The 13085-nt window shown below is 40.6% G+C and overlaps 1 protein-coding gene across 13 annotated transcripts in view; it reads right to left on the reverse strand.

Moving 5' to 3' along the window:
* The window catches only part of RGSL1 (regulator of G protein signaling like 1), a 204075-nt gene that overhangs the window by 166077 nt on the left and 24913 nt on the right, over positions 1-13085 (reverse strand). For all 13 annotated transcript variants that reach the window (XR_006199023.1, XR_006199020.1, XR_006199019.1 and 10 more), the window contains 3 exons: positions 10287-10349; positions 9670-9892; positions 5783-5890 (listed from right to left, as the gene is read on the reverse strand). Coding sequence is in view for 5 of the 13 variants with exons in the window: in XM_042925841.1 (XP_042781775.1) it covers positions 5783-5890; positions 9670-9892; positions 10287-10349 (394 nt within the window). In the remaining 8 variants the exon portion in view is untranslated. The remainder of the gene's footprint in view (positions 1-5782; positions 5891-9669; positions 9893-10286; positions 10350-13085) is intronic.

Raw genomic sequence — 13085 nt, forward strand, 5'->3', positions numbered from 1 at the left:
GGGCTCTGCCTTGCTGGGCGGGCTGCCCCTCCACGACCCTGGCTCCCTCCTGCCAGTCCTCGTAGTGCACACTGCCTCTCCGCCCTTTCTACTCTCTTCCATGGGCCTCTTGTCTACGCTTGGCTCCAGAGAGTCTGTTCTGCTAGTCTTCTGGTGGTTTTCTGGGTTATTCAGGCAGATGTGGGTGGAATGTAAGTGATCAGTTGTATGAGGTGAGCCCAGGGTCCTACTACACCACCATCTTCCCCTCTGAGTCCTCTCAGCTTTTTAAAAAAGTTTATTTATTTATTTTGATACAGAGAGATAGAGAGAGAGAGTGAGCATGAACAGAGAAGGGGCAGAGGGAGAGAGAAGTTCCAAGCAGGCTCTGCACTGTCAGCACGGAGCCTAACCTGGGGTTCAATCCCTTGACCCTGGGATCATGACCTAAGCTGAAATCAAGAGTCAGATGCTTAACCAACTGAACCACCCAGCCACTCCAATCATCACTGGCTTTGGTTTACAGTGAGAGATGTGCAACTATTCCTCTCACCTGAATGCTTAAAGACCATTGTAGGGTTATTAATTGGCCTAATTTCAATATTGTTGTGTCTCAGGGAATACGGGGCCCCAAGAAGAGGGAGAAAGATGAGGGAATGGTCAGTCATTAGGAGTAGTCAGAACACACACAACACTCATCAGTTAAGTTTGCCATTTTATATGAGTGAGGTTTGTGGTACCCCAAAACACTTAACAACAGTAACATCAAAGATCATTGATCATAGATCACCATAACAAATAAAATAATACTAAAAATGTTTAAATATTTTAAGAATTACCAAAATGTGACATACACAAAGTGAGCAAAAACTGTTGGAAAAATGGTGCCAATAGACTTGTTCAAAATAGGGTTGCCATAACATTCAGTATATAAAAATGCAATATCTGCAAACATAATGAAATGAAGCACAATAAAATGAGTTACACCTGTGTTAGAAAACTGACCCTAAGTTTCTATGGGTAGGCAAAACACAGAATCGCCAATATAATATTGAATGAGAAAAACAGAAGACTAACATTGACTGACTTCAGGATTTACTATAAAAAAACTTATTGTAAAGCAACAGTAACCAAGACAATGGGGTATTGGTGAAAATAGATCAATGGAAGAGAACAGAGAGCCCAGAAATAGACCCACATGAATAAAACCAACTGATCTTTGACAAAAGAGCAAAGGCAACAGAATGCAGCAAAGATAGTCTTTTCAACAAATAGCACAGAAACTGCTGAACATCCGCATGCAAAAAAAAAAAAAAAAAAATCAGTGCAGACAGACACCTTATACCCTTCACAAAAATGAACTCAAAATGAATCATAGACCTAAATGTAAAATGCAAAAATTTTAGACTCCTAGAAGATAACATAGGAAAAATCTAGACAATTTTGGATTTGGCAATGACTCTTTAGATACAATAGCAAAGACATAATCCTTGAAAGAAAGAATTGATAAGATGTACTTCATCCAAATTAAATACTTCTGGTCTATGAACAACAATTAGAATACTAGAGAAAGCAAGAGAACACTTACAAAGTAACATATCTCATAAAGAACTGTTGTTCAAAATATTAAAAAACTCTTAAAATTCAACAATAAAGAAACAAACAAACTTATTAACAAATGAGCCAAAAACCTTAACAGACACCTCAGCAAAGGAGTATATACATAGAAAATAGCGTTTGAAAAGATGCTTCACATTGTATATCATCAGGAAAAAGCAAATTAAGCAACAATGAAATACCCCTAAACACCTATTAAAGTGGCCCAAATTTGCAAAATTGACAACTCCAAATGATGATTGGGGATGTGAAGCAACATAAATTCTCTTTCATTACTGGTGGGAATGCAAAATTGTACAACCACTTTGGATGACAGTTTGGCAATTCTAAATAAAACTGAACATACTATTATTGTGAGATCCAGCAATTGTGCTTCTCGGCATTAACCCAAAAGAATTAAAAACTTATGACCACACAGAAACCTGTATATGGATGCTTATAGCAGCTTTATTCATAATTGCCAAACCTTGAAAGCAACCAAGATATCCTTCAGTAGATGGACGGATAAATAAACTCTGGTACATTTAACCAATGAAATATTACTTAGTTCTAAGAAGAGATGGGCTATCAAGGAAAAATTAGACATGGAGGAAGCTTAAATGTATATTTGCCATGTATATGTATATATATATACCATGTATATATACCATGTATATTATCATGTGAAAGAAGACAATATTATATGATTTCAATTTATATGATATTCTGGAAAAGGCAAAACTATGGAGTCAGTAAAAATATGAATGGTTGCCAGGGGTTGGCAGTATGGAGAGGTATGAATATGTGGAGCTTATTAGGACTTTTAGCGCACAGAGGTTTTTTAGGGCAGTGAAAATACTCTGTAGGATACGATAACGATGAATACATGTCATTATACATTTTTCAAACTCGTAGAATGTACAACACCAAGAGTAAACCCTAAGGTAAACTATGGATTTGGGTGATTATAATTTGTTAATGTAAGTTTATCAATTTTAACAAATGTAGCACTCTGATGGGGCATGTTGATGATGTGAGAGTGCAAGTGTTGGGGAAGAGGGCATATGAGAATCTCTGTACATCCTTCTTAATTTTTCTGTGAACCTAAAACTACTCTAAACAAATAAAGTCTTTTTTTAAAAAGCATACTGGGAAAGGGGCACCTGGGTGGCTCAGCTGGTTAAGCATCCAACTCAGTCTCAGCTCAGGTCATGATCTTGCAGTTCGTAAGTTCGAGCCCCGCATTAGCTCTGTGCTGACAGCATGGAGCCTGCCTGCTTGGGATTCTCTCTCTCCCTCTCTGCCCCTCCTCTCTCTCTCTCTCTCTCTCTCTCTCTCTGTCTCTCTCTCTCTCTGTATATCACAACAAATAAACTTAAAAAAATAATCATTTAAAAAATTAAATTTCTCTTTTAAAAAAAGAGTACTGCAAGCAAGGAAGTCTGAGGAAGACACATGTGGATGGATCTATGAGAGTAAGCATAAAGAATGAAAATCTTTGTGTTGTGTCTTTTTATTTTTTTATTTATTTTTTTTATTTTTAAAAAAATTTTAATGTTTATTTATTTTTGAGACAGAGAGAGACTGAGCATGAATGGGGGAGGGTCAGAGAGAGGGAGACACAGAATCTGAAACAGGCTCCAGGCTCTGAGCTGTCAGCACAGAGCCCAACGTGGGGCTTGAACTCACGGACCGAGAGATCATGACCTGAGCCGAAGTCGGCCACTTAACCGACTGAGCCACCCAGGCGCCCTTGTGTTGTGTCTTTTTAAAAGTTTATTTATTTATTTTGAGAGACAGAGTGTGTGTGAGCACAAGTGGAGGAGGGGCAGAGAGGGAGAGAGAGAATGCCAAGCAGGCTTCATGCTGTCAGCGCAGAGCACAATGTGGGGCTTGAACTTATGAATGATGAGATCATGACCTGAGCCGATGTCAGGAGTCAGACACTCAACCAACTGAGCCACCCAGGCAACCCCTGTATTGTGTCCTAAAGCCCACTAATAAACAACCACTGTGAAAGAGGCACTAAACAACCAAGTAGACAGAATGACTTGCACAGTGATGTCAGCAAATTTCTGCCATAATCCACCTTAGTGCTGGCACAATGAACTCATGAACAGAGTAGCTAGATGTCAGGGATAGAGGTTGTGTATGGAATCAGTGGCATAGGCCCCACACTCACCAAAGCTGATTTAGTTACCATTGCTGCCAAATGTTCAACTTTTCAGCAACAGACACAAATGTTAAGCCCAAGTATTTCAACAACCCTTATAGAAAACTAACCACCCACTTGGTGGCAAGTTGATAACACTGGGTCACTTCTATTCTGGCAAGGGCATCAATTCATCTTGACTCGAACTGACAAGAATTCCTACTTACAAGGTCTCAGTCAGCATTGCTATCAGGGGGCTTACAAGATCCCTGAATGAGATCCCACATAACATTGCCTCTGACCAAGGGATACACTTACATCCCAGGGGGTTGACAACAGACATTTGATGATAGGATCCACTAGTTCTATCAACTATGAGAGCTGCTGGCCTGGTAGAGCAACAGAACTGTTTTTTGAAGGTGTAGCTGTGAAACCAGCTTGGATATGATCTTAGGAAATGGGACATCAACTTCTAGGATAAACTGAAGACCATTATAAGTTGTTGTGTCTCCAGTAAGTAGAATATACGTGTGTGGAGGAAAAGGATAAAGGTAGTAGTAATCCATTTACCATCAGTATAAGTGATTTAACTAGGGAAATTTCTAATCCTTATAACTTTAGGTTCTGGGGTCTAGACCAGAGCTGTCCAATAGAAATACAACGTGAATCACACATATAATTTTAAATTTCCTAGGAGTCACATTAAAAAGAATAAAAGAAAAAGGATGAAATTAATTTTAATTTTATGTACTTTTTGTACCTATTCGTATCAGACACATTTCAAGTGTTCAATGGCCACATGATGCTAGTAGCTCCTGTACTGGACACTGCCAGTCTAGAGATCCAGGTTCCCAGAGCGGGAATGCTTCTACTAGGGACCCAGAAGGCACTTAATCACCTTAAGCTCCTTAGGCCAAGAAGCTAGCAGGCAAGCAAAGAAGTTACTGTACTGACAGGGTAATTGACTATCATCAGGGTCATCAGTAACAGAGCAGGGGCAGAGAATTCATTAGGCAGTCTTGGTATTCTGCTGCCCAATTTTGGTGATTAATTGTCAAGTGCAGCAACCACAGCCTGAGAGGTCATGATGACCAGGGGTTCAGGTCCCTCAGAGATGACAAGGATGACATGGAGGTCATCCTTCTTGGTAAGCTCCCCAAGATCAGCAGAGACGCTAGCTGAGAATAAAGGGACTCTAGTTTGGGTGGCAGGGGAGGAAAAGAGGAGTACTTGTTGTTGTCTCCAGACAAGCTGTAGTAGTGTGAGTCAGCCCTTCTAGTATAAGCTCCCTGGGAAAAGGAACCAACTAGAATCCTGGAATATCTGTTCCAAGATGGGGTGAAATTTCTATACAAAGCAAGTGGACAGTAGAGGGTGGTGTGACGCATAGCTCAGATCCCCCTTTTAGGACCAAAGCACTCACTTCCCCAGCTGTCTGAGGTGTTGGCTGCAGAGAGCTGATAGTTGAGGGCCCCTCTGGTTATTGTCTCAGCCAAAGGGTGCTGACTGAGGTTATAGCCTCCCCACAGGCAGCCAAATCTCTTTTGAGTCAATTAGAAAGGAAAAACAAACAAACAAATAAAAAATCCCTATTTCAGTGAGGGACTACTCCAAAGGGCCATCTTAGCTTTAGAGCTTCATCTATGGGATCTGCTGAGGCCTACTGTAACTGCCCTGCACTTCAGCATCTACCTTCACCAATTTTGCTTTCTTCATTTCTTTAAAGGTGTTATGACTAAGAACATACACCAACAAACCTCCTTCCACGCATCTCCAACTCCAAGAAATTTGTTAGAGGACACATGTGCATTATGTAAAACACCAGGGTGATAACCAGGTAAGAAGGTAGGAATTAACAGTTTTCATCACCACCCCCATTCATTTATAACTGCATGCCAGTTTCATGATGCCCTTTGGTGGCTGTGTAGGAGAGAAAAAGACATGGTCATTCTCTCCTGACCATCCCTCATTTCAGAAGAAGCATGGCTCTTCTCTTGGCATATGCTTCTTGAGGTTGGAGACTCTCAAACCTATCTCTGAGTTGTAAACACTTACCTTCTTTAGGTGCTTTTTCACAATATATTTTATAGTCATCACTGATCTTCTGTATGGCCACCTTTGGATACTTATAGCAGAGTTCCCCAAAGGACATTTTCTCTAGGTCTGTTAAGTAGGAAAGAAAGGTATAGAGTCTGATTGCCCACTCTAGCTCAAAGATTTATACACTTTTTATTGAAGGTATTACCTTTAAAATGCTAGTTAAGTAGGACAATAGTATTTTCTTTTTTTATGTTAACAGTTTAATTGAGGAACACAGGAAATGATGATTGGTCTAATTTATTTTACTATCTGTGCCCCTTCTGGTATAGAGCTGATAGAAAAATTTTTTTAAATATGAAATTTATTGTCAAATTGGTTTCCATACAACACCCAGTACTCATCCCAAAAGGTGCCCTCCTCAGTACTCATCACCCACCCTCCCTTCCTCCCAACCCTCCATCAACCCTCAGTTTGTTCTCAGTTTTTAAAAGTCTCTTATGCTTTGGCTCTCTCCCTCTCTAACCTCTTTTTTTTTTTTTTTTTTTTTTTTTTTTTACAATAGTGTTTTAATGAAATGTTTACACAAGGAATACAAGTTCCCCAGGCCAAATTAGAAGTAAGGAAATATCATCTTCTCTCCTCTCTAGACTGAAAGGATTCTTCCCTTCTTGGGGACACCTGACCTATGGAGATTTCCTGCCTGAGGGATATTAGGGTAACTGAGATATGACTTTGAAGTAAGTACTAATTGTTAACAGATATACAAGACGTAATTCATCCAAATGAGTATTGATCCCTTCAAAGCAGCCATGTGTTGTGAGAAAGAATTGCAAATGTATTTCAAACATTCTACCATTGCTTCAAAGAATTTGGCACACTTAGGGATGGTATATTTCAAATAACGTGCTAGGACCTTTCTCTTTCTTGGCTCTGCCTTTGGGAATTACTTTAAGAATTAACAGCTCACGTGTCTGAATATCATTAACAGTTGCAAATCATTGTCCCTTGAAAGTAAATTATTTTTTCTATAAATAGGCATACACCATTTCTAGTCATGCATAGTGAATTGAGAGGAAATACCTCTTTTGTATCCAAAATCAGATGAGACAGGAAGACTGAGACATCAAGGAAGTTTTAATCATGTACTGGGCAATAGAGGCACATTAGCAGCACCTTGCTTCCTACCAACATGAAAACACTCAATCATGTTGTGAGTTTTGAGATTTAAAGTAAGTCTAATCTCACATAGTTCTCCAGGAACTCTCTTAAGGCAGTCCAGTGTTTTCCGAAGGTTATAAAGGTGGAATCTAGAAGGAATACTGGGGTGTGGACTCACAAATGTTGGTTGTCCTTATGTCAGTGTTGTCACTGTCATCATTATCATCTATCAGCCAGGGGACTATGGCTGTAAGTTGTAAGCACAGTATATCATTCCTGCAATAGATTCAGGTTTCTAGTTGTGGGCCAATCCCTCCCTTGCTGACCAACCTTGGACAAGTCTTCCCACTTCTCAGAGACTCATTTTCTCCATATGAAAGCTGAAAGTATTCTAGTTCTGGTGCTCTGTGAGTTTATGGTGCAGCCTGAGTGGAGGCATTAGCCCACCTGGGAGTCAGGGCTCTGGGTTTGGCAAATGTACAGGAGGCCCTTCATCAGGGCCTTGCATTTCAAAAAAGAGACTTGCATTTCAAAAAAGCAGTGGTGGAAGAAGTCATGATGTGTTCTGGGGGAGAGGGAAGAGGAATCACCATGGAGAGTACTTCTCACTCTTCTTAGCCATCCCTGGCACTCCAAGACCACCAAAGGAATGCCTATTGCTCAGTATGTGTATGGTGATATTTATCAGCCATCCTTTCTTCCACTTTTTTCTTGATTTCTGAGATACATTCTGGAATGTTCAGGATTTAGAAAGAAGGTAAAACTATGATATGAAACAGAGGGCTTGTTCATGCTAGATTTAAATAATTCATGCCCAAACATGGCTCTGAGAGGCAAGAATTTTGTATATGGAGTGCACATCAAAGTTTTATAAGAGTTGAATATTACATTTTTTAGTGTAATCTAACAATTACTACTTATTGAATGCTTGCTTGCTGTGTAAAAGCATTGCCTTCAATCCCCTCAACAATCCTACCAAATAGGGGCCATTATCTCCACTCCTTAGTTGGTGAAATGAGTCTCAAAGAGATAAGTAACTTGTCCAGTCTCACAGAGCAAGGGAATTATGGAATTGAATTTCCAAAGTTTTTGCTTACTATTACTGAAAAGAATCTATTCAAAGTCCCCCACACCCACCCCCAAAGCCAGGCTTACAGACAAAACTCACAGGTGTTTGTACTTGGCTCTGTTTGTTTTTCTAGGTCATGGTGCCCTCCATTCTCAGGAAGTAGACCCCACCTACAAAATATTCTTCTCTAGCCAGACCACAACCCACATCCCACACAAGTCCCAGACGAAGCCCCTCAAAAAGCCTGCCACCTCCTGCTCTCCCTAAGAGTTGACCCCTTTCCCACAAGCCCACCATGGGTGCAGCTGAAACCCTCTCACATCCTTCAAAACCTTTAAAAGGCCCAGCCCAACAGAAGCTCAGTGCTGACATCTGTCCTGATGTGTGGCCCCTCTCCCTTGGAGAGTAAATAAACTCTGTCCTGCTTATTGTTCTACTCTTTGTGCAATTCTTTGCTGCCCACATCACCAGCCACCCTGCTGTGTTTTGAAAAGTGTAGGTCATGTGGTGCCACTGAGGGAGGCTCAGTGGGTTCAGCGTCTGACTCTTGATTTCAGCTTAGGTCTCAGGTCATGATCCCAGGATCTTGGGATTTAGCCCTGCGTCAGGCTCCTTGCTAAGCATGGAGACTGCTGAAGTTTCTCTCTCTTTCTCTCTCTCTTCCTCTCTTCCCCCTCCCCTACTCTCTCTCTCTAAAAAAAGTGTAGGTCATGAATCAACACCATGTCAAAAAATTGTCATCACCAGGTTTTACAAAACTAAATAGAACAAAATATTCTAAGATAGTATATTAGAGTATATCATCTTATATAATAAGGGTAAGTATTGCTTTGAGAAAGTATTTTCCACATATATGCACGCACATATATGCAAGTATATGTTCCCTGAAGTCAAATGTATTTATTGCGGATCGAAGTTTGAGAAATACTGCAGAATCCTGATGGCCTCAGCATAGATAATTAAAGCAGTTTGTTCAACTTTGATATTAATGGCTAACATTATTGGACTTTTACTATTGTCAACCATTGTGGTAGTAGCTTTCATAGATGACATTGGGTCATCTTCACAACAAACCTATTACTATTAGTCCCATTTTAAAGACAAGAAAACGAGATTAAAGAGAGGTTAAATATATTGCTAAAGTTTACAGTCACTAGCAGAGTTAGGATATAACCCAGACCTCTGAGACAGTGGAGACTTGTGCTCCTAACCACTCCTCTTCACTGCCTGAGTGGGCTGCTGTGTTATGTTAGGAGAGGGGAGTAGCTATTAAAAATATATTCACAGAATTTCTTGGACATGACTCTGAAGGAGGTGTGGTAAGGTGGAACATGCTTATCAGACGTAAAAAAAAATGAGGTATTTTATAACTGAGGTGATGCTTTGCTGACTCGCCAAACTTGAGTGCTCTGGGTCCCTTCAGGGTTAGTAGAGGCCAGTCAGTCAGTAAGATCCTGGCTCTGCCACTTACTGTGTGACCTTGGGAAAGTCACTTATCTTCTCTGTGCCTCAGTTACTCAGTATTTACCTCACAGGTTATTTGAATATCAAATGGGGTAATCTTTGCATTGCACAGTACTGATGTACAGGGAATAATCACTAAATGTTAAATATTAATATTTTGAAGTTGTCTATATGTTAGGGCAAAAAAAAAAATTATGATGACTGCCCTTACCTGCTTGAAGCACCGGAGACTTTAGTTCTACCTGGAGAGACCCGCCTTGTCTCAGGTCCTCAGTAGCTATCTTTTGCCACTGCAGAGAATCCATTTTCTCCATGTTAGCCAGACCCTGGCTTAGCTCCAGGGATTCCTCACACCTCTTATAAAGAAGAATGTTCTCTTCTTTGCTTATAGATCCTTTTTTATGCCATTTGTCTCTGATGAACTTGGTCTGAGTCTAAGAGAAGGGAATGGGGGCAGATAGCATTTGCTATAGGAACTAGACCAGAAGCAAGATTTGTAATAGCCCAGTCCTCCTGTGCCTCCTTGTCAGGTAAACTTATGCTGATTGCTTTCATTTTGTTAAGAACCATTGCTCCTTTACACGGCAGCCCCTACCCTCTTCTAATGAAACCCATTTATACAAGGGAGAAATTCTATACGAATGTGACTTGTTCAAAGTCAGCTATTGCACTTGAGTCTTTTTCCTTGGGAGACCATGTCAACTCCCAGCTGCCTCTGGGAGAAATAAAAGTTTCCTTTACTTCGACAAGTAAGGCTTTTAAGAGAGAAGTGGTTCTTTTTTCTTCCTAGAACCTCTTGATTCCTCCCCAACTCAAAGTCCCTCCTACTGTAAAAATGAGAAACCAGTAGTCCTCTTCATCCAGGAATTCATCATACCAGGGACTGAGCATCTGAAATCCAAACAGGACAACAACATGATGAGGTGATGCACAGCTTGCTGCATCTCTCATGTGAGTGTTCATGTGGGAGAAGAGCAGGCTACAGATTCTGGATTCTCTAATATGGAGATATAATCTAACAGTGAACATTAGCCATGACCAACCAGGAGGCAACCTTTATCTCTCTGAATATGGCAGCTTGTGCAGTCTTTCTCTGAATCTCAAAAAATGGTACTTGATATTTACTTAAGAAAAGATATAATTTGGATGGGCAAGATGGTGGAACAGCTTGGATGCTTTTTTTTGCATCTCTTATCCATGAAATACAGCCAGATCAACACTAAACCATCCTATACACCTAGAAAACATACTTGAGGATTAACACAATAATCTGCACAAACCTGAACCCCAGAACTCAGCAGGTACGTGGCATGGAGAGGTGAACTGGGAAAGAGAGAAGCCACAGAGGGCAGGGAGCTGTTTTTGCTTGTGGAGAGAGGATGAAGATGGGGGAAGGGAGTACAGGAAAAGCACCCCCCACCCCACGCCAAAAGCAGCTGAAGAGAAAGTGGAAAAGTGGAAACAGCTACAGGGACTGAACAAAAAAGGGAGAAAGGAGGAAGGAGAGGGTTTAAATTCCATTAAGACTCTATAAACAGGGGGAGAGCAGAGTCTGAAACTCCACAGCTCTATACCTGGCAGTGCTCTGGAGGGAAGGGTGAATCCCCAGGAGCAAAAAGCAAGGTCCAAGGAGTCCTTGGGCCAAATGGGGAGAGGCGGTTCCCCTGCTGGGAGGACATTTGGTAGAGGCTCTGCGGCCACCCCAAAAGGAAAGATCCCAGTGGACCCTGGAGAACAGCCACGTTCCATGGTGCTGAAACAAGGACATTAAGGGTGAAGCCTGGTGCCAGATGTGTGTTGTAATTTACCATATCTCTGAACTGCTGCTGCTACATGATCACATGAACTTTTTCTGGGGTGGCTCGCACCTAGCCACAGTCTCTGGGCATTGGCAGCAGCATGGTCTCATGAACATTCCTGGGGGTAGGCGGGCACCCAGCCACTGCTCAGTGAGACCCTCCCCCAGAAGGTCTGAGTGGGTCAAAGCCTCAGTCCCAAAGAAGTGATGGGTTGGGAAACACAGCCACATCTGAGATAAAACTCAGGAGGGAGGGGTCACCTGGCAACCTGATGGCTTGGTCACGGACAGTGTAAAAGCAGGAGTGGATGGAAGCCAGAGACAAAGGACAGGTGTGCGATTGCTGATCAAGGAGAACAGAGTCCCGATACTAGAGACTGGGTAACTGGGTGACACCATTTTCACCCCTCCCATGAATGCACATACACACCTACAAGTGCCACAGCAATCCAACCAGTAAGCTAAGCAGCGCCATCTAGTGGAGAATGGAGATGTTACACTAAGCCCTGCCCAACTGGACCAACCTCACTATTCAGGAACACCACAAGTTTCTCTGCCTGCTTAGTTTATGGACTATAAAGTGCTTTGTACTTTGACTTCTAGGGGAAACTGATGTAATTTGAATTGTATTTCAGTCTGTTTGCTGGTCTGTCTATTCAATTTTTTTTCTTTTTCTTTTCCTTTATTATTCTTGAATATGGAAAAAGAAAAAAATATTTTTATTTTCAATTTTTATTAAAAATATTTTTCTTGGAGCGCCTGGGTGGCTCAGTCGGTTAAGCAGCCGACTTCGGCTGAGGTCATGATCTCACAGTCCGTGAGTTCGAGCCCCGCGTCAGGCTCTGTGCTGACAGCTCTGAGCCTGGAGCCTGTTTCGGATTCTGTGTCTCCCTCTCTCTGACCCTCCCCTGCTCATGCTCTGTCTCTCCCTGTCTCAAAAATAAAACGTAAAAAAATAAATAAATAAATAAAAATAGTTTTCTTTAATTTTTTTCTGCTATATATTTTTTTGTAAATTTTTCAAATTATATTTTACTTCCACCATTTCATTTTATTCTATTTCATTGTATTCATTTTTTCAAATTTTCAAATGTTGTCCCTTTTTCTTCATTTCTTTTTTTTTCAAATTTTCAAATGTTGCCTTTTTTCTTTTTTTTCTTTCTTTTTCTCATTTCTTTTTTTTTCTTTTTCTTTATCTTTTCTAATTTTTCCCTTTTTTCTCATCTCTATCAAACTCTTTTTAACAACCAGACCAAAACACACCTAGGATAGCATCGTTTATTTGATTTTTTGTGTGTTGTTTTTAATATTTTAATTTTAATTTTTTAACTTATTATTTCCTTTTCTTCCTTCAAAATGATGAAATGAAGGAATTCACCCCAAAAGAAAAAGCAGGAAGAAATGACAGCCAGGGACTTAATCAACACAGATACAAGCAAGATGTCTGAACCAGAATTTAGAATCACGATAATAAGAATATTAGCTGGGTTTTAAAACAGATTAGAATCTCTTTCTGTGAGATAAAAGAAGTAAAAGCTAGTCAGGATGAAGTACAAAATGCTATAACTGAGCTGCAATCTCGAATGGATGCCATGGCATCATTGGATGTGGATGTGGCAGGGCAGCGAATCAGCAATATAAAGGACAAATTTATGGAGAATAATGAAGCAGAAAAAAAAGGGAGACTCAGGCAAAAAAGCACGATTTAAGAATTAGATAAATCAGTGACTCATTAAAAAGGAACAACATCAGAATCATAGGGATCCCAGGAGATGAAGAGAGAGAAAAAGGGGTGGAAGGGTTATGTGAGCAAATCACAGTGGAAACTT

This window comes from Panthera leo, chromosome F3 (genome assembly GCF_018350215.1).
Source record: "Panthera leo isolate Ple1 chromosome F3, P.leo_Ple1_pat1.1, whole genome shotgun sequence".
NCBI classification, from domain to species: domain Eukaryota; kingdom Metazoa; phylum Chordata; class Mammalia; order Carnivora; family Felidae; genus Panthera; species Panthera leo.